The sequence below is a fragment of the Pristis pectinata genome, chromosome 7 (assembly GCF_009764475.1).
Source record: "Pristis pectinata isolate sPriPec2 chromosome 7, sPriPec2.1.pri, whole genome shotgun sequence".
NCBI classification, from domain to species: domain Eukaryota; kingdom Metazoa; phylum Chordata; class Chondrichthyes; order Rhinopristiformes; family Pristidae; genus Pristis; species Pristis pectinata.
The window spans coordinates 93,799,821-93,820,956 of record NC_067411.1 but is presented as its reverse complement, the minus strand read 5'-3'; the positions used below and the strand labels follow the sequence as shown (position 1 = coordinate 93,820,956).

The window sequence follows — 21,136 nt, the reverse complement described above, 5'->3', positions numbered from 1 at the left end:
TGAAAGCACACATTTCCTCTCTGTGAAGCGTTACCACTGAGCTGGCCAGATTTTTGTTTTGGGGATTAATTGTGCAGTAATGCCCTGTAGAGATTTTAAACCTGCTAATCCAGCAGCAGTTTACACAGAAATATGTACTTGGACATCCTATACTTTGAAGGAGGCAGGATTTTGTAATGAAATTTGATATTGTTCAATTTCCAAGACATCAATTACACTAAATTTGTCTTGGTTAAACCTTGGCATATTTTTATATCCACATTATAGGTGTTGGGTATTGCCTGTAAAGTTGAGGGTTTGCGAAGTTGCTCAACAATGGTATCATCAGAGCATGCGATGGCTGGTCACATGACAACCCGCGCAGGCTGATGAGACCAAAGCAGTGTGGGATTAGCTGCTGGGAGAAGCAAGAGCCAAGATTTCACCAAAGAGCACACCTTACCACTCAGGCAGCAACTTCCAAATGGCAGTTCAGACTTTCTAGACCATTAAAATGAGAAGACAGAACATCCATTTGAAAAGTCGAGGTTAAACTTACACCCCAGCAGTGGAAACACTAGCAAATCTTATCCTTCAGGAATGGTCAGTTTGAGTAGGCAGGGGGTTAAAATGTTAAAAATCTGAAACAGAAATTCAATCAGGCATGAATATGTCAACTTCCAGTTTTAAGAAGCGGGTAACCAGTGTGTTTTCAGGATGCAGGTTGACTATTTAAACTCTTTAAGAGAACTTCAATGCTTATAGTGTTTTTATTTTTAACACTTGTTGGCTTGATTTCCCATCATTCAGGAAACTCAATGGACAAGAAGAATTTGGTCCACCGGGTAAGTAATTTTACAGAACCTTTTAAAAGGAACAGGAATGTTTCCTCTAGTTCCAACAGCTCCAAAACACAAGAAATATGAACACGAGTAAGCCATTTGGATCCTCAAACTGGTCCAACAAGCTCACTGCTGATCTTCTACGTCAAACATCATCTTCCTGCCCTATCTTCATATTTCTTAATTCCTTTAATATTTAGAAATCTATTGAACCTCCCTAGTCTTGCAGGATAGAGAATGCCAAAGATTCACCACCCTTGGTATTAAGAAATTTCTTCTCATTTCAGTCCTTAATGGCCCACCCAACATTTTGAGATTGGGACCCCGAGTGCTAGATTCCTTGGACAGGGGAGAATGTCCTCCTGCATCTACCATAAAACCATTAGACTATAAAAAGTGGGACAGAAGTAGGCCTTTCAGATCCTTGAGCATGATCTACCATTCAATAGGATAATGGTTGATGCTCTCAGAACTTTGTGTTTCAATTATGCCACCTTCCATTCTTGTAAACAGGGTAGTTCACTCAGTCCCCTCTGACACACCTGATCCGCCAACCCAATAGCCTGTCTATGCTGCCTACCATCTCTAGCTAGTGTATCCTCTCTTAGGCAAGTAGGCCAAAATTGTACACATTACTCCAGGCATGATCTCACCAAGGCCCTATATAACTGCAGCACAACATCTTGTAGTCAAATCCCCTTGCATAAAGGCCAATATACCATTTGCCTTCCCAATCACATGCTGCACCTGTACATTAGCTTTCAGTACAGAAATATACATTTCCATCTGAACAATGGAGACTCAAGAGACTGCAGATGTCTAGAACACAAATCCAAGCAGTTCCTCCTCTACTAACACCCTCCTCCGCCTGGCAGAAGGTGCTTAGCCTGAACAATTTCGCTTTTGACTCCCCCCACTTTCTACAAATCAACAGCATAGCCATGGGCACTCACATGAGCCCTGGTTATGCCTGCGTTGGTTACTTGGAGCAGCCCATGATCCAAACCTATTCTGGCACAACTCCCCAACTTTTTCTCTGCTACCTCAACGACTGTATTGGTGCAGCCTCCTGAAGAACTCATTACTTTCATCAACTTTGCTACCAACTTCCACTCCGCCCTCATATTCACTTGGTCCATTTCCGACACCCTTCTCCCCTTTCTTGTTCTCTCTATCTCCATCTCAGGAGATAAACTATCCACTGCCATTTACTATAAGCCCATCAACTCCCACAGCGACCTAGACACACCTCCGCCCACACTGTCTTTTGTAAGAATGCCACTTCTTTCGCTCCATTTCTCTGTCCCTGCCACATCTGTTCTCCAGATGAGGTTCTCTACTCCAAGACATCCTCCTTTTGCAGAAAATGGGGCTCCCCACTCCCTCACTGTGGTTGATGGAGCCCTCACCTGCATCTCCTCTATTTTGTGCACTTTTGCTCTAACCCCACTGCTGCCTAGACCAAACAGGGACAGAGTTCTCCTGTCCTTACCTTGCACCCCACCAGCCTACGCATCCGGCATATCATTTTCCGAAACTTCTGCCAGCTGCAACATGATTCCATCACCAGCCACACCTTCCCTGCCTCACCTCTTTCCGCAGGGACTACTCTCTCCATGACTCACTGGTCTGCTCATCCCTCCCCTTCCCCATGCACTTTCCCCTGCAACTGTAGGAGGTGTAGCACCTGTCGCTACACTTCCTTCCTCACCACCACCCAGGGCCCTAAAAAGCCCTTCCAGGTGAGGCAGACATTCGCACACATCTCCAACCTTGTTCCAGTGCTCTCGATGTGGCCTCCTCTACCTCAGTGAGATAAAGCACAGACTAGGTGACTGCTTTACCAAGCACCTGCACTCCATCTGCCATGGCCTTCTGGAGCTCCTGGTTGCCAACCATTTTAATTCCCCTCCCTGTGTTATTATGTAGTTATAATAAAGAACTACAGTTCCCAGTAGGCAAGGCAAGGGGTCACATGGGGGAACAGGAAGTGGCTGTAGAAAGAGAGGGAAAGCCAGCCAGTCTGGTGTTGGTTAATAAAATGTTCAGATGTTAAACCCACGCGAAGTTTGTCTCTTGATGAAGAACAAACATAACACTCCCCATTCTCACACTAACCTCTCTGTCCTCAGCCTCCTCCACTGCCAGAGTGAAGCTGAAAGCAAAAGAGGAACAGCACCTCATATTCCAGCTGAATAGTCTACAACTCTACGGCATGAACATTGAATTCTCCAATTTCAGGCGAGCTGATCGCTCTCCGTCTCTTTTATCTCTCATCCTGATCTACCCACACCCATCCCAGCCCCTCATCACCATGTTTCTTCCCCCTCCCCCACTGTTCCCATCTGCCCTCCTCACGCCCATTACTTGATTCCATGCTCCACCTTCTTTTTCTATCAGATTCCATCTGCAGCTTTGTCACCTCCACCTATCACCTCCCAGCCTGGTCGCTATCTCCACTCTTTCCCCCTCACCATCTGCCTATCACCCATCCTCAACTAGATCCACTTATCACTCACCAGCTATGGCTCCACCCCTTCCCCTCAACTCTTTATATTGGCTAGCTCCTCTCTATCTTTCAGTCCAGATGAAAGGTCTTTACCTGAAACGTCAACTGTGCATTTCCCTCCACAAATGCTGCCTGACCTGCTGAGTTCCTCCAGCATCTTCTTTGTTGCTCCCTTTGAACAATAACATTTCCCAATTTCTCTTCACTTAAAAAATACTCAGCATTATGTTTCTCTATGGATAACGTCATGTTTTTCCACATTGTACTCCATATGCCATGTTATTGCTCACTCACACAGTTTGCCTATATCCCTTTGAAGCTTCTTTCATACTCAACACTACAGGTGACCCCACGTTCTGGCCATTTGGGTAATGGAACTTCACCATTACAGAATTCACAAATCACTACCCACAGATTTGAGATACAGAATAAAATTTGCTCTCACATAATTTATACAAAGTAAATAAATACAAAATTTATTACTTTTTTTGAACTTGCATTTCTTGATACGTGTGCAGATGATGTAGCTTCACGTTACGGAAAAATCACTATACAAAACATTTTCTAGGAATGTAACTATCTTGTATGCGGAGTCATCTGTACTCACTTAGCAAATTACTTTCACGTCATCATCAAACTTGGAAATTTCACATTTGGTCCCCTCAGGTAAATCTTTGATAAAGATTAGAAATACTGATCACTGCAGTACCCCACTAGTCACAGCCTGCCAATCTGAAATGGAGCCATTTATTCCTACTGTTTGAATTCTTACTGTTAACCAACTCTCAGTCCACGCTGATAGATTACTTCCAATTCCAAGTGCTTTCATCTTATTCACCAACTTTGTCTCGGAGATCTTATCAAACAGGAGTTGGTTATTCAGACCCTGACAATCCAAATACACCACAATTGTTTACCCTCATCTACTGTCCTCAAAGATTTCCAATAAGTTAGTCAAACATGATTTTCTTTTCATAAATCCATGTTAATTTCACTCATTCATATTATCTTCTAAGTGTCTCGATATCACATTCTTTATTGTAGATTTCATATTTTCCCAACTACTGACATCGAGCTAACACATTGATAGTTCTTTGTTTTCTCTCCCCTCCTTTCTTAAATCATGGGGACATATTTGCTGCCATCCAATCTGCTGGAACCATTCCAGGATCCATTGAAATTTAATAAGATCATAACCAGAGCATCCATTATCTTGATATCCACCACTTCCAAAACCCTGTAAAGTAGATCATTCTGTTTTTGCGATTTTAGTTTTCAGGCTCATCTACATATCTAATATTTCATTTACTAACACTAATTCCTTTTACTCTCTTATTTGCACTTCTCTAGGTTCTCCAGGATTTCCAGGAGCTTTGTCTCTTCTTCCATGCTTATAGATTTGTTTAATTCCTCTTCCTTAACCTTATTCTTATTATATGTTCCCTAAATTCTATCTAAAGGACCCACATCTACAATATTTGAGCCTTCACTAATGCTCCCAACCAAGATCTACTCAATAATCCCTACCGCTAACAACCAGACAGCTTATCCTATTCTTGGCTGTTGCTTTTCCTGGAAAACCTCCCTGCCCAACATACAGTTAATCCTGTTATTTAAATTATATTCCAATTGGACAATCCATTTAAGAAACACACCATCCAAAAATTAAAACCACAAATTCATAGAAATAGACACATTCTGGTTTCTGAAAATCTACCCAGGAAATTCAGGGCCATATTTCTGTTAGCATAGTTAATCAACAAAATAGTTTGCTTTGGATTATGATGGAAATAGACAGCATTCATACTTCCAAAGGCAAATTATTTGTAATTTTATAAAGTTCTGAGTAAATGAAGACAAATGCATATAATGAGTTTAGAAAACCAACGTTGGTCTCTTATTGAGAGAGGCAGAAGAAATTAGATTGAGGAATAAAGAAACGGCAGAGGCACTAAACAAATAGATTTTGTCCGTTTTCATGGAAGACACAGAAAGCCTGCCAGAAAAAGTGGAGGTCAACAGGTCCTAAGTTAATGAAGAGCTTCAAGAAATCATCATGAGTGAAAGAACAAGTATTGAAGATGTTAATGGGAATTATAGACAATAAACCCCCAGGGCCTGATGACCTGCATTCTAAAGATTTGAAGGAGATGGTTGTAGAAATAGCAAGTTATCATTTTCCAAACTTCATTGATTCCAGAATGATTTCAACAGAACAAAAGGTACCAAATGCATTTTATCGTTGCAATTAGGATGGCACAGCAGGTGGCAAAGGATGGCACAGCTAGCATAGCCACTGCCGCATCGTGCCAGAGACCTGGCTAAGATATATGCATCATCATTAGCGACAGGTGAAGTGCCGGAAGATTGGAGGGTGGCTAATATGTTGTGTCTTTATTGAAGAAGGGCTGCAAAGAAAATCCTGGTAACTATAGACCACTAAGCCTAACATCTGTCATAGGTAAGTTACTAGAGGGGATTCTGAGGGATAAGAAATACAAGCATTTGGAAAGACAGGGGTTGATTAGGGATAGTCAGCACAGCTTTGTGCGTAGGAGATCAGGTCTCACTAATTTGAGTTTTTTGAAGAAATAACTAAGAAGGTTGATGGGAGCAGGGCAGTAGAATTGGTCTACGTGGACTTCAGCAAGGCCTTTGATAATGTTCCACATGGTAGGCTGCTATGGAAAGTTAGATCGCATGGGATCCAGGGAGTGCTAATTGGATACAGAATTGGCTTGATGGTAAGAAGCAGAGTGTGATGGTGGAAGGTTACTTCTCAGACTGGAGGCCTGTGACTAGTGGTGTTCCCCAGGGCTTGGTGCTAGGTCCATTAATATTTGGCATCTATATCAATGGTTTGGATGAGAAGGCACGGTTAGTAAGTTTGCAGATGACACTAAAATAGGTAATGTCATTGACAGCGAAGGTGGTTATCAGGATTACAGAGGGATCTTCATCAGCTGGGTAAGTGGGCCGAGGAATGGCAAATGGAGTTTAATTTGGATAAGTACAAGGTGTTGCATTTTGGGAATACAAATCAGGGTAGGACATTCACAGTGAATGGTAGTACCCTGTGGAGTGTTGTAGAACAGAGGGACCCTAGGAGTACAAGTACATGGTTCTCTGAAAGTGGCATCACAGGTAGATGAAGAAGGCTTTTATCATGCTGGCCTTCATCAGTCAGGGAATTGAGTACAGAAGAAGAGACGTTATGTTGCAGTTGTACCAGACGTTGGTGAGGCCACATTTGGAACATCATGTTCAGTTTTGGTCACCCTGCTATAGGAAAAATGCCATTATTAAGCTGGAAAGAGTGCGGAGGAAATTTACGAGGATGTTGCCAGGACTCAAGGGACTGAGTTATGGAGAGACATTGAGCAGGTTGGGACTTTTTCCATTGGAGCGTAGGAGAATGAGGGGTGATCTTACAGAGGTTATGAAATTATGTGGGGCAATAGATTGTGTATTCACCCTCAGTATTTTTCCCAGGGTTGGAGAAATCAAGAACTAGAGGGCATAGGTTTAAGGTGAGAGAGAGGAGAGATTTAATACGAACCTGAGGGTGAACTCTTTCACCCATGGAGTGGTCAGTACATGGAATGAGCTGCCAGAGGAAGTGGTTGAGGCAGGTACATTAACAATATTTAAAAGGTACTTGGACAGATACATGGATAGGTAAGGTTTAGAGGGATATAAGCCAATGACAGGCAAATGGGACTAGGCTAGATGGGAATCTTGGTCAGCAATGGACCAGTTGGGCTGAATGGCCTGTTTCCTTGCTGTATGACTCTATGACCTGGGTTCAATCCGATCCTCGGGTCCCGTCTGTGTGGTGTTTGTATGTTCTCCCAGTGACAGAGTGGGTTTCCTCCCACATCCCAAAGAATTGCAGGTTGATAGTTTAATTGTCCACTGTAAAGTGCCCCTTTTAATTAATGAATCTGGGGGGAGTTGATGTAAATGGATGGCTGATAATCTGTGCAGAATCAGTGGGCCAAAAGGCCTGTTTCTGTGTACAGCTTGAAATGGAGAAGGGGGAATAGTTGATATGGCATATTTGGACTTTCAGAAAACCTTCAATAAGCCAAAACAGTAGATATTATTAAACAACATTGGTGTGCATACGATAGAGAGAAATGAAGATTGGGTAACAGACAAAAAACAGAAAGTAGGAATAAATGGGTCATTTTCAGGAGGTAGTGACCAGGTCAGTGCCACAGGAATTGGTACTGGGGCCAGCTGCTCACAATCTATATGAATGATTTGGATGACTAGATCATGTGTAATCTATCCAAGATTGCTCATGACACAAAGCTAGATGGCAGTATGGACTGTGTGAAAGATACATAGGTACCTTAGAGGGATCTGAGGTGAGGTGAATGGGCAAGGACATGACAGGTGGAAACATGCACTTTGGTAGAAAAAATAGGAGGTTGCAATAATTTTTTTAAAAATATGGTGGGAGTGTGAAAGATGGTGTTCAGAGGGATCTACGTGTCCATGTTCATGGATCGCCTACAGTTAATATGCAGATACAGCAAGCAAATAGGCCTTTATTGCAAGAAGATTTGAGTTCAAGTGCAATGATACCTTACTCCAATTGTAGAGGGCCCTGGTGCAACTTCATCTGCAACATGGAGGGCAGATCTGGGATCCTTACCTACGGAAGTCTATACCTGTGATTCTGGGAGCTGAGTGAAGGATCCCCAGTTTTATTCTTGGGACGATGGACTTGTCGCATCAGGAGAGGTTAGCAAACTAAGCCTGTGCTCTAGGGTTTAGAAGAATGAGAGGTGATCTCATTGAAACATACCGAAGTCTTAAGATTCTTGACAATGGCGAGTTGATGCTTACCCTGGCTGGAGCATCTCAAACCAAGGGTCATGGTCAGCCATTCAGGACTGAGATGAGAAAAAAAAATCTTTGGAATTCTCCAGTCAATAGAGCTGCGGAGGCTCAGTCACTTGGGGCAGAGTTGAATAAAGTTTTTAGATATTAAGAGGCAAGGGATTTGTTAACAGTAATTGTTGAGGATGATCATCCACTTCTAGACCAAATGAGTCAAATTAAGAATAATAAAATGGGGGATTCATTCATGGAATGCATACAAGATGATTTTCTAGATCAACATTTCAAGGAGCCAACTCAGGAAAAAGCTATTTCAAATCTTTTGTCCAAGAGGAAGAGTTAATTGATAATCTTATTGTTATTCATTTATTACTATTTATTTTGTAATTTAGAGTAATTTTGCCTTTCAGTGTACTGCTGCCACAAAATAACAAATTTCACAACATACAAGTCAGTGATAATAAACCTGATTTTGATTCTGAAGGGGCCTTCAAGGAAGAATTATGATAGAATTTTACATCGAGTTTGAAAGTAATGTAGTTTAATTGAACACTAGGATTTTGAATCTAAACAATGGAATCTATGAGGGAACACTTGGATGCAATTGACTGTGAAAATGCATTGAAAGGTCGGTCAGGCAATGGCTAGCATTTATAGAATAAATGCATAATTCACAGAAAATACAATCACTGAGTTTATTCAGAACCGTGATTGATAGCTGGAGACACAGGAGACTGCAGATGTTGGAATCTGGAGCAACAAACAATCTGCTGGAAGAATTCAGCAGGTTGAGCAGCATCTTGGAGGAGGAAAGGGATTGTCAAAACCCTGGATCAGTGGACAATTCCTTTCCTCCCACAGATGCTGTTCCATCTACTGAGTTCCTCCAGGAGATTGAGTGATTGACAGATTTCTGGATATTAAGATAACCAAGTGCAGGAAATTTGCCCTGAGATAGAAGATCAGCCTTGATCTTAAGCAGAGCAGGTTCCAAGGTCCAAATTTAATCCCTGCTCCTATTTCTTGCATTCTGGCCACACATGGGTTAGTAAGAATGAAACATCATCATACCACACAGAACTGGGTATTTCTGCCCACCCAGTATGCACCAACCATCAAGCACCTTTTTACACAGATCTTACACTATTCTCTGCACGTACCCATTAACTCCCCAGATTCAGATTCTGCCACTCACCTACATAGTAAGTGCAATTTACATTGGCAAATTAACATATCATCCCACGCCTCTAGGATTTGGAAGGAAACCGGAGCACCCAGAGGAAAACCACATGGATACAAGGACAACTTAAACTCCACAACAGCAGCACCTGGAGGTTAGGATTGAACCCGGGCCGCTGGAATGGAGAGGCAGCAACTGTGCCACTGTGTCACCCTGAGACAGAAACTGAGCACAGACCCACCCGGAGGGGCAGGTAGAGAAGCATCTCAAGAGGCTTGTGTGATCTCTACATCAAAAGGCTGCAGGCCGCCCAGTACGGAGGCTCCAACGCACAGGATCGGAGGAGGCTGCAGAGGGTTGTAGACTCAGCCAGCTCCATCACGGGCACAACCCTTCCCACCATCGAGGACATCTTCAAGAGATGGTGCTTCAAGAAGGTGGCATCCATCATTAAGGACCCTCACCATCCAGGACATGTCCTCTTCACATTACTACCAACAGGGAGGAGGTACAGGAGCCTGAAGACCCACACTCAACATTTTAGGAACAGCCTCTTCCCCTTTGCCATCAGACTTCTGAACGATTCATGAACACTACCTCGTTATTCCTCTTTTGCACTATTTATTCTTGTAACTTATAGTAATTTATGTCTTGCACTGTACTGCTGCCGGAAAAACAACAAATTTCACGACAAATGTCAGTGATAATAAACCTGATCCTGATTCTGAGACAGGTCGATAAGGACTGGAATTACCTTTGATGCAATCGCCAAACACGTCATTAGCGACGGAGCTGAGCTGTATATTGTGGCAGGGACACATGGAATCAAAACACACAGAGAGGATGGAAACACGTTTATTCTCATTCCATTCCCGAGTTACTCTACAGCGTTTCCACAGACAGGCGTTGCTCCGTGGAGTTATCCGCACGTACGGAGCTCAAGAAACTCCCTGTAGCTGCGCTTTTCCCTCTGCCAGTCTCTCCCCATCGTGGACTGCCCGCGGTGGGGACGCTGCAGGGCGTACGTGTGGGAAGTGGGGAGTTTCAAGTTGAGGAGGGGGAGCAGCACTCGGCTGCTGCAGACACCAGTGTGATCGGAATGAGAAACCAGAAGTTACCCGGCAGATCCCAACGCAGAAACCATTTGCCTACTGTAGCGTGAGATTCCCCGAGAGCAGACTGCCGTGCTGCCTTCAGTGCAAGTGTTCCCTACAACTGCAAACGCTGCCCTGACCGTTCACCCATTTTGACAACTGACGAAGTTTAGGATCTCCCTCCAGGACAGAGACGTCCGTCTGAACCCCCAACATCTGCGCCTTCCCCCTCGGGTGGAATCCAAGCCTTATCGAGTGGGTCCCTACGTTAAAGTTGCTACCAATTTAAAGCGGTCTACACCGATAGGCGGCGACCACCCAGACCATTGCTGTCAGCGAATTGACCACAGCAAACACGCTGCAGACATTCACACACTCCGTTTTAAAGGCCCGAGTGTAAACGGCCCCCTGGACCCGACCCTACGCTCGCAGAAATCGGGTGTATGCAATAACAGTAACACTGCGCCAAAAGAGCCCAGAGCTGTCACTGGCAGCTGTTACTCACATCCTCCGCAGCTCCGGCCTGACTACACGCCTCCTGGTCCCGGGCGGGCTCGGGGGGGTTCGGGCATAGGTTTGAGCCAAGGGCCGGTCGCTTCTGGTGTGTCACAGCCGACCAGACGGTGGCTAAAATAGCTCTCTGCCTCACTGGCGTCACCTGTTTGGACTCAGAGACCAGCTTCCCTCCGGCTCGGGAAACCTTCTGCTCCCGCGAAGCGGAGTTGCCATTCGGACCCGAACAGCACAGGTTGGGTTGCGAGGACGAAAAGACGCGGTCCAGCACCTGCCTCTTGCTCTTCCAAGTCACTTTCCCCGCCGTTTCTCTCTTGCTGTCATCCTTCGGGTCGGACGTGATTCTGGAGCCGCCGAGAAAGGGTCTGGTCTTCATGAAGTGTCTCCGGAGGCGAGTCTGGATGGAGTGGGATTCCTGTTTGGAGTTGGTGTCGGTCTCGGCCACCGCCTCCTCCATTCTGCTGCAGTCTGCTCCAATCTTGGGGAGGGACCGACCGCACGGCCCAAGGAACCTGTGCTGAAAAAAAGTTGTAGCGCCCGCCTGCTGCCCGGGAACCGTGTCTGGTGGTCTGGTTGCAGGGGCAGTCTGCTCGGTTTCATTCAACAGTTAACGAGGAATAACCGCCTCACTGGCGTTAACACCTTGCTCCAGCTACATCTACCACACCGGCAGTTGTCCGTAGGTCAAAGCTCCTGGGGTGCCGAAGAATTGGCAATGGGAGTTAATGAGAGGGCGAAATGCTTGGATTAGGAAATTCATTCTAAAGCAAGTCACCTGCCGGCGGTGGATGCAATTGATCTGAACGCCAAAGTCGCCTCGCATCACGGAGGAAGCGAGTTCACAGACAAACGACAGCCTCCTGCTGATCGAGCTAACACGTGTCAGAAAGGGGGTGGAACTCTGAACTTGTGGATTTCGTTGAATTAAAACTAATACACTTGATTCAAACATTTACACTCAACGTAATCCTGCTGGTTGCCCTGAAAAATGAGGCCATTCGGCCCTTGGGTCCATGCCGAATCCCATCCCTTCCATTCACTTTCCTTTCCATGTAGCTCCGCCAACTCCCCTTCAGTTATTTTACCTTCACGAAGGGGTAATTTACAGTAGCCGGTTAAACTACCAACTGGGAAACGGGAGGGAAGGTGAAATTCTAATGGAAGTCTCCATAAATGAAGAAGCGGTATTCGAAGCTTCAGTGGGCTTAGAGTTAGATAGATTCCTAGGGCTGAAAGAGATTTATCCCGGGCTGTTGTGGGAGGCAAGCGAAGAGAAGGCTGGGGCTCGGAGTGAGATTTTTAAATATTCACTGACCACAAGTGAGCCACCAGATAACCGGTGGTCGCCAGACATGGTCTCCCCACCCTTGCAGCAGGGAGACGCCTGGCCATTACAGACCCATGAGCTTAACACCAATGGTAGGAAAGTCATTGGAAAAAAATTCAGAGGGACAAGATTAGTTTTTGCCTTTCCAAATGTTCATTAATCAGCATAGCTGTCCGACCAGGGACAATGCAGTGGATGCAGTTTATATGGACTTCAGTAGGGCCTTTGACAAGGTCCCACATGGGAGACTTGCATATAGGATCCAAGGCAAGTTGGTAAATTGGATCCAAAATTTGCTTGGTAACAAGAGACAGAGGTTGTTGGTAGCGAGTTATTTTTGTGAATGGCTGCCTGTGATTAGTTTTGTTCCACAGAACTGGGACCCTTGCTGTTGGTTACATATGTGAATGATTGGATGTGAATGTAGGAGGCATAATCAGTAAATTCGCAGATGACACAATGATTGATGGAGTAGTTGATTGTGTGGATGGCAGTGTTGGGCTGCAGGGTGATATTGATGTGTTGGTGAAAGGAGCTGAGAAATGGCAGAAGGAATTTAATCCAGATAAAAAACAAACTATGATGCTGGAGGAACTCAGCAGGCCAGGCAGCATCCACGGAGAAAAGCAGGCGATCATCGTTTTGGGTCAGGACCCTTCTTCAGGACTGAAGACAGGAAAAGGGAAAGCCCAATATATAGGAGCAATGATAAATCCTGAAGAAGGGTCCTGACCCAAAACATTGACCACCTGCTTTTCTCCACGGATGTGCCTGGCCTGCTGAGTTCCTCCAGCATCATCGTGTTTTTCATCTGTATTCCAGCATCTGCAGTCCTTTGTTTCTCTTTAATCCAGATAAATCTCCGGTTATGCATTTTGCGACTACTCATGAGGCTAGGACATACATCCTGAATGGTAGGATCTTAGGGAGTACTGAGGAACAGAGAAACCGTGGTGTACAAATCCAAAGATCCTTGAAGGTGGCAGTGCAGGTAGACAACGTGATTAAGGCGGCTTATGGGATACTGGCCTTCATTAGTTAAAGGAGGTCATGCTCTAAATTTATAAAACCATTGGTCAGACCTCAGCTGGAGTACAACATACAGTTCTGGTTACTAGGAAAGATGTGAGAGCATGGAGAGGGTGCAGAGAAGGATGGAGCATTTCAGTTATGAGCAGAGACGAGAGAAGCTGGGTCTGTTTTCCCTGGAGCAGAGGAGGTTAAGAAAGGACATGATGTAGGTATATAAAATTATGAGGTGTATAAACAGAATTGACTGCAGAAAATGTTTACCCATATCAGAGGTAGATGAAACCAGAGGACATCAATTTAGGGTAGGGGTAAGGAGTTTAGAGGGGATCTGAGGCAACCTTTTCCACCCACAGTGTGGCGAGTCCCTGGCATACACTGCCTGAGCGAGTGGTGGAAGCAGAGTCACTGACAGCATGTAGTCAGTATCTAGATGAGCACTTAGACAGAGAAGGCTATGGGCCAGGTGCCAGAAGACTGGGCGGATACAGATGGGTGCGCAATGGTCAGTGTGGACGCGGTGGGCCAGATTGCCTGTTTCTGTGCTGTGTGACCCTCTATGAAACTGGAGCACTCAGAGGAAACCCACTCCATCACAGAGGGAACATGTAAACTACACACAGACAGCACCCAAGGTCAGGACTGAGAGTCAGCAGCACTGGTTGCTGTGCCATGTCGGTGGGGAATGGAAAGTATTTTGGGTCTATTGGGTTAATTCTACACAAAAGAAGTTCACACATTACCACATGTTGGATAGCATGGAATGGATATATTTTCCCTTTTGGGCACAAAGGTCAAACTGCTCTGAAATTGCCAGGTGTTCACAAGGTTAGGTTTATGACTTTGTGCAAGGTCATTTGCATAATCAGAAATGTAAATTTTCCATAATCCAACACAAATAGGCGTGTAAGATAACACAGCTTTTTTATTACTTTGCTTTAATTTAAAATATTTTTGTATACTAAACGGCTGAAAATGTGTTCAACCTAAAGAAAAGGCATTTCATGGCCTTCCACCTGTGAATAACCTGATTTTAAAATCAATGAAAATGACTTTAAAATATTATACTGATCCATTTACTAATTTCGTCTGGATACATTAATCTATTTCTTTTTAAATTAATTCATTTTACTGTGTGAAAAGCCTCGAGAATGTACCTTTCATTGTCTAAATGCATTGCAGTCAGTGGAAAATTATTTCAATCAAAGGACATAGCCAGCTTCAGGCAAAATTATTATATACACTGTTAATGATACTGCAAGTTTAATTTATGCCCATCAAAAGTGACGCTTGATTTTCTGTGATCTGTTGTGCAGACCTGGCCATTTTATGATAAGATTAGTGGAATCATTTCCTCGCGTCTCGTATATTGATTCTAAAATCACATTCTGTCACAGGAGTCTGGAAAATAAATATTGACAATTTTTTCATTTACTTTCCATTGGAGTTTATTTGGAATGTGTTTCGGCATTGATGAGACCACATGCTGTCTTGAGAAATTTACTGAATCTGACCAAGCCTGATTAGAATAAAACACACTCAAAATTGATGCTTCATTGATTAACTGCTGCCAATCTGAAATGTTGGAAGTGCATAAGAGGCTCTGAATTTCTCATCACGGAATACATTTGCTTCACCATCTGATATTATCAATCATATCCACACTTCAAATTTGCCAACTCTATTGGAGGTATCCTAGGGTATTTATCATACTAACATCTGATTGTGTGTGTGTGTGTGTGTGTGTGTGTGTGTGCGCGCGCACGCGCACACACACGCGCATGAGAGAGCAAATTAGAGTGAGACTGGGAGGAGGCTGGCATATATTGGTGCTCCCATGTACAACAGCCCTTGTATTTCTAGAGTGGCAGAGAACATGGGTTTGGGAGATGCTTTCAGAAAAGTTTTGGAGAGCAGGTATTTGGAAATTTCTACTTTTGGTTTTAACCCAGCAGTTGTGCAAAAGTTTACCCATGAGGTGAAATGAAACAGAGGGTGGAAACAGAGGAATGTTTCCTCTACGTTCCTCTGCATACCGTTCATACAGATCAAGTCATTACAACAATGCATTGAAGTAGTACAAGGTAAAACAATAACAGAATGCAAAATAAAGTGTTAGTTACAGAGAAAGTACAGTGCAGGTAGTCAATAAGGTGCAAAGTCATAACAAGGTGGATTGTGAGGTCAAGAGTCCATCTTATCGTACTACAGAACTGTTCAATAGTCTTATAACTGCAGAATAGAAGCTGTCCTTGAGCCTGGTCGTAAGTGCTTTCAGGCTTTTGTATCTTCTGCCCAATGGGAGGGGTTAGAAGAGAGAATGTCCGGGGTAGAAGGAGTCTTTGATTATGTTGGCTGCTTTACTGAGGCAGCAAAGTGTAGACATGGAGGGGAGGCTGGTTTTTGTGATGTGCTGAACTGTATCCACAACTCTCTGCAGTTTCTTGTGATCACAGGTGGAGCAGTTGCCATACCAAGCCATGATGCATCCAGATAGGATGCTTTCTACGGTGCATTGATAAAAATTGGTGAGGGTCAAAAGGGACATGTCTCCTGAGGAAGTAGAGGTGCTGGTGAGCTTTCTTGGCCCCGTTGTCTACGTGGTTGGACCAGGACAGGCTATTGGTGATCTTCACTCCTAGGAACTTGAAGCTCTTAACCCTCTTGAACTCAGCACCGTTGATGTAAACAGGAGTATGGGCAGTGCCGTCACCCCCACCCCCCCCCCCCCGCCTTTCTAAGTTAATGAATCAGAATTAGGTTTATTATCACTGTCTTATATGACATGAAATTAGTTGTTTTGCAGCAGCAGTACAGTGCAAAGACATAAAATTATGATTACAAAATAAATAAATAGTGCAAAAAGAAAGGAATAATGAGGTAGTGTTCATGGACCATTCAGAAATCTGATGGCAGAGGGGAAGAAGCTATTTCTGAATCATTGAGTGTGGGTCTTCAGGTTCCCGTACTTTCTCCCTGATGGTAGTAACAAGAAGAGGGCATGTCCCAGATGGTGAGGGTCCTTAGTGATGGATGCCACCTTCTTGAGGCACCACCCTTTAAAGATGCCCTTGATGGTGGGGAGGGTTGTGCCCGCAATGGAGCTGGCTGGATCTACAACCCTCTGCAGCCTCTTGTGATCCTGTGCACTGGAGCCTCCATACCAGGCTGTGATGCAACCAGTCAGGGTTCTCTCCACCGTACATCTATAGAAATTTGTAAGAGTCTTTGGTGACATACCAAATCTCAAAATCCTAACCAAGTAGAGCCACTGGCATGTCTTCTTCATGATTGCATCAACGTGTTGGGCCCAGGATAGATCCTCTGAGATGTTGACACCCAGGAACTTAAAGCTGCTCACCCTTTCCAACACTGACCTCTCAACGAGGACTGGTGTGTGTTCTCCTGACTTCTCCTTCCTGAAGTCCACAATCAATTCCTTGCTCTTGCTGACATCGAGTCCAAGGTTGTTGTTGTGACACCACTCAACCAGTTGATCTATCTCACTCCTGTACACCTCTCAATGACCAGTTCCTTTGATTTGCTGACATTGAGGGAAAGGTTGTTGTTAAGTGGCCATGTCACTAGGCTCTCTATCGCCTTCCTGCACTCTCACTCATCATTATTTGAGATACAACCCACTACTGTGGTGTCATCTGCTAACTTGTAGATGGAATTAGAGCAGAATCTGGCCACAGTCATGAGTGTATAGGGAGTAGAGTAGGGGGCCGAGGACACAGCCATGTAGGGTACCAGTGTTAAGAATAATCATGGCAGAGGTGTTGCTGCCTATCCTCACTGATTGCAGTCTGTTGGTCAGGAAGTCAAGGATCAAGTTGCAATCACTTAATTTGTACAGATAATTATTAGTATTAATTTTAGTTTAAAGATTTGCCTCAGAACATACAACAATAGTCATTGCTGTCACTGCAACAGGTGAGCACTTGGTAGTTTCACTCGCAATAGACTTAGCAGTGGGTAAAAGAGAAGTGGTCTGTAGCAGAGCGGCCAGCTTGGAAGGGGCTGTTTTGAGGTGTAAGTGCTGCTGGTACCTCAAAGTGTGGGCTTTGGTGAGGACGGTGAGCAGCAATAAGGCAAGGCAAGATTTTGTTTTCTTTTTTCTCAAGTCCACTAGTTTACTAAAGAGGCAGTCACAGCAGTTAGTGGAGTGGTATGCTCCTCCTGTGAGATGTTGGAGATCAGAGAGAGTTCAAATTTCCCTGATGACTACATTTGCAGGAAGTGTGTCCAGCTGCAGCTTCTCTCAGACCACATGGATTGGTTGGAGCAGCATCTGGACTTACTGAGGAGCGTACAGGAGGCAGAGAACATCATAGACAAGAGTTTTTGGGAAGTGCTCACACCAAAGTGTTAGCCAGGTAGATGGGTAACTGCCAGGAGGGGAAGGCATGTAGTACAGAAGTCTCCTGTGGCTGTTCCCCTCTCAAACAAGTATACCTGTTTGGATACTGTTGGGGGTGATAGCCTCTCATATGATAATGACAGTAGCAGCCAGATCAATGGCAACGTGATTAGCTCTTTTGTATAACAGGGTAGGGCAAGGACTAGGCGAGCGATAGTGATAGGGGACTCTTTAGTCAGGAGCACAGATAGGTCTCTCTGTGGCCACAAGAGAGACACTAGGATAGTGTGTTGCCTCCCTTGTGCCAGGGTCAATGACGTCTCTGAGTGGGGACAGGACATTCTGAAAGTGAGGGTTAGCAGCCAGAGGTCATGGTGCATATTGTACTAACAACATAGTCAAGAAGAGAGATGAAGTCCTGGAAAGAGAATTTAAAGAATTAGACAGAAAGTTAATAAACAGGACTTCTCAGGATGTAATCCTGACATTACTCCCTGTACCGCACGCTAGCAAGGCAAGAAATAGTGAGATAGTACAGTTACATGTGTGGCTAAGGAGCTGGTGCAGGAAGGAGGGTTTCAGGTACATGGATCATTGGGCTTTCTTCCAGGGCAAGTGGGACCTGTACATGAAGGACAGGTTGCACACAACTTTGGGGGGGGGGGGGGAGCCAATATCCTTTTAGGGAGGTTTGCTACTGCTACCCAGGAAGGTTTAAACTAGCATGGCAGGGGGCTGGGGGTGAACTTAGGTCGCGGATGAGTACAAGGAACTATGATGTTGTAGCCTGAACTGCTGAATTTCTCCAGCATTGTGGGTGTTGCTCCAGGTTTCCAGCATCCGCAGACTCTCGTGTCTACATTTGCCAAGCACAATTTTCCCTCAAAAAGCTATATTGCCTTATCATATTATTATTTTTAAGTGCCCTATTGCTACATCCTTTGATTGATTTTGCTATCAACTGAAGTGAAGCTAACTGATCTACAATTCACTATTTTTATCATCCTCTTCAAAATAGTAATATCACACTTCTGGCTTGTGCCTTATAGATGATGGAAAGGGTTTGGCAAATTATGAACTGAATCACTCAGCTCAGCCTCTTACTTGCAGTTTTTATCTACAGTATTCACAAGATAAGATATCTTTATTAGTCACATGTACATCGAAACACAGTGAAATGCATCTTTTGCATAGAGTGTTCTGGGGGCAGCCCACAAGTGTCGCCATGCTTCCAGTGCCAACATAGCATGCCCACAAATTCCTAACCCGTATGTCTTTTGGAATGTGTGAGGAAACCCACGCAGACATGGGGAGAACGTACAAACTCCTTACAGACAGCGGCAGGAATTGAACCCGGGTCGCTGGCACTGTAATAGCGTTACGCTAACCACTACACTACCGTACCATACCATTTATGTGATGGGTCCAGTTCAAAGATGACCCTCGCAACATTGAAGATGAACTTGGTGCTGGTAATGCCAGTGGCTATACATCCTTTTGTTGGAGATGGTCATTGCTTGCCACTTCTGTGGTACAAATTTTACTTGCAACTTATAAACACATATCTGAACATTATCTAGGCTTTGCTGCTTGTATGCATGGATTGTATCATTATCTGAGGAGTTGCAAATGGAATGTTAATTTCCCTTAAAATGTATAATTGTCATTGATGGTTGATCTATAAATTCAACACTCTGATACTCTCATGGTGATGAGTAATAATTTTATAACCCATTGATGTTCTGTACCATACCCAGAAGATCCTGCACTGGAGAAGGTGCAATCAGCTTTCCAGTCATCTTTCTCACTCTCTTTACTATGCAATCAACAGCTGAAAATTGCTGAGGCAATTATGCAAACAGAATGAGTGCAAACTTTCTTGAAATCAAAGTAGGCAATACCGAAGTCACCATGCTTTGCTTTTCCTGGAAACACCACATTAGCTTCAGATTCACTCCCATTTGGCAGTTTCCTTAGAATGAACCCTAGGGTATAGCTCATCAATGTTCTGTTTGATCCTGAAGAGTGCTCTAAACACTAAATCTATGCAACTTTCAAAAATGTAGATTTTCTCATTACAGTACACGTACCTCCCTATTTCACCCCAAAGATTGTTAACATGCTTGTAAATGATTCCTGATCAATGTTAGTGAGAGGGACGAAATCATTGGCTAGGATTTTGCAGCACAGACCACAGAAACCGAGTTAGAGTGACGGGAGAGGCTTAAGATTGTTAAAGTGCTTATGCCCCTCCCTTCACTCTAACTCATCCAAAGCTCTGAATCCTATCCTACAACTTCTTTGTGTCTTTAACATAGTAACTTCTATAGTACACAACAAGAGTGTCATTAAATTCAATCTGACCTCATAATGGTATTTTATAACATTTGTCCAAAGGCTGGCCAAAGTGGTAGGATTTAAGGCATGAAGGAAGAGAAATTAAGGGATCGATTTTCTGAGCTTAGAGCCTCGGTAGTTAAAGATGTATCTGCCAGCTGTGGACCAATTAAAACTGGGGGACGAAGTGAAGTAACTTGTCAAATAACTTGAAGAGTTATAGGAGAAGAATATTACAATGAAGAAGACTACAGAGAAATTAAGTTGCGTGGGCATAACTGATTTGAAACAAGAATAAGGATTTTAAAGTCAAAGCAGTTCTTCACAAAATGCTCAGCAAGCACAAGTGATGACAAAACGACTCGGTACATCTTAGGACTTGGGGAGCAGAGTTGCGGATGACCTCAACTTTGTCGGGGTGGAGGGGGGAGTAATGGACGTCTCAGGAGTATATTGGAATAGTTAAAGCGGCAGGATATAAAGGCAATAATGAGTGTTTCAGCAGAGGGTGAGCGCAAACCAGGGGTATGGTTGGAGAATGTGATGTTAAGCTTGTAAATGGTTTCTGATAAATGTCAGTGAGAGGGAATGAAGTTACTGGCTAGGATCTTGCAGCAGAGACCAAATAAAATGGCCTTTGTCCTCCCGATGCTCATATGGCGGACATTTTGCCCCTCTTGTGTTGTATGTTGGACAAACAATTTGGAACTGGTTCAGCTGTCAAAAAGAGGTGATGGCGTGGAAAAGTTGCGGTTTGTTACCCTTTTTTCCTGTTCTCATGCAGCCTCCTAGGACGAGGATGACCGGCATCAAGTCTGGCTTTGTGTGTTCTGAGGTGACCGATGAGGCCGCGGCGGAACTGCAGGCTCCTCCGCAGACGGGGCGTTGTTGCCTCAGGTGCGGAGTTAACGCTTCTTCAATCCAATCCTTTTGTACTTGCTGACTTTCACTGATTCCCTGTCCGGCTACGTTGATTTTTAACCTAAATCCAAAAAGCGACATCAGTAAATACTGTTTTTTTTTGTTTTGCAAGCCCCGAAATCATTTAATCTGTGTTTTAAAGAACCTCTCATATTTTTACTTTCTAGTGACAACAACTTTTAAATATAGGC

The 21,136-nt window shown here is 44.1% G+C and overlaps 1 protein-coding gene across 3 annotated transcripts in view; it reads right to left on the bottom strand.

Moving 5' to 3' along the window:
- Nucleotides 1–11,800, bottom strand: part of LOC127572741 (multiple C2 and transmembrane domain-containing protein 1-like) — a 409,900-nt gene extending 398,100 nt beyond the window's left edge. For all 3 annotated transcript variants that reach the window (XM_052020315.1, XM_052020317.1, XM_052020316.1), the window contains exon 1: nt 10,961–11,800. In XM_052020315.1, the coding sequence (XP_051876275.1) occupies nt 10,961–11,425 (465 nt within the window). In that variant the 5' untranslated portion in view covers nt 11,426–11,800. The remainder of the gene's footprint in view (nt 1–10,960) is intronic.
- Between the last annotated feature and the right edge of the window lie 9,336 nt (nt 11,801–21,136).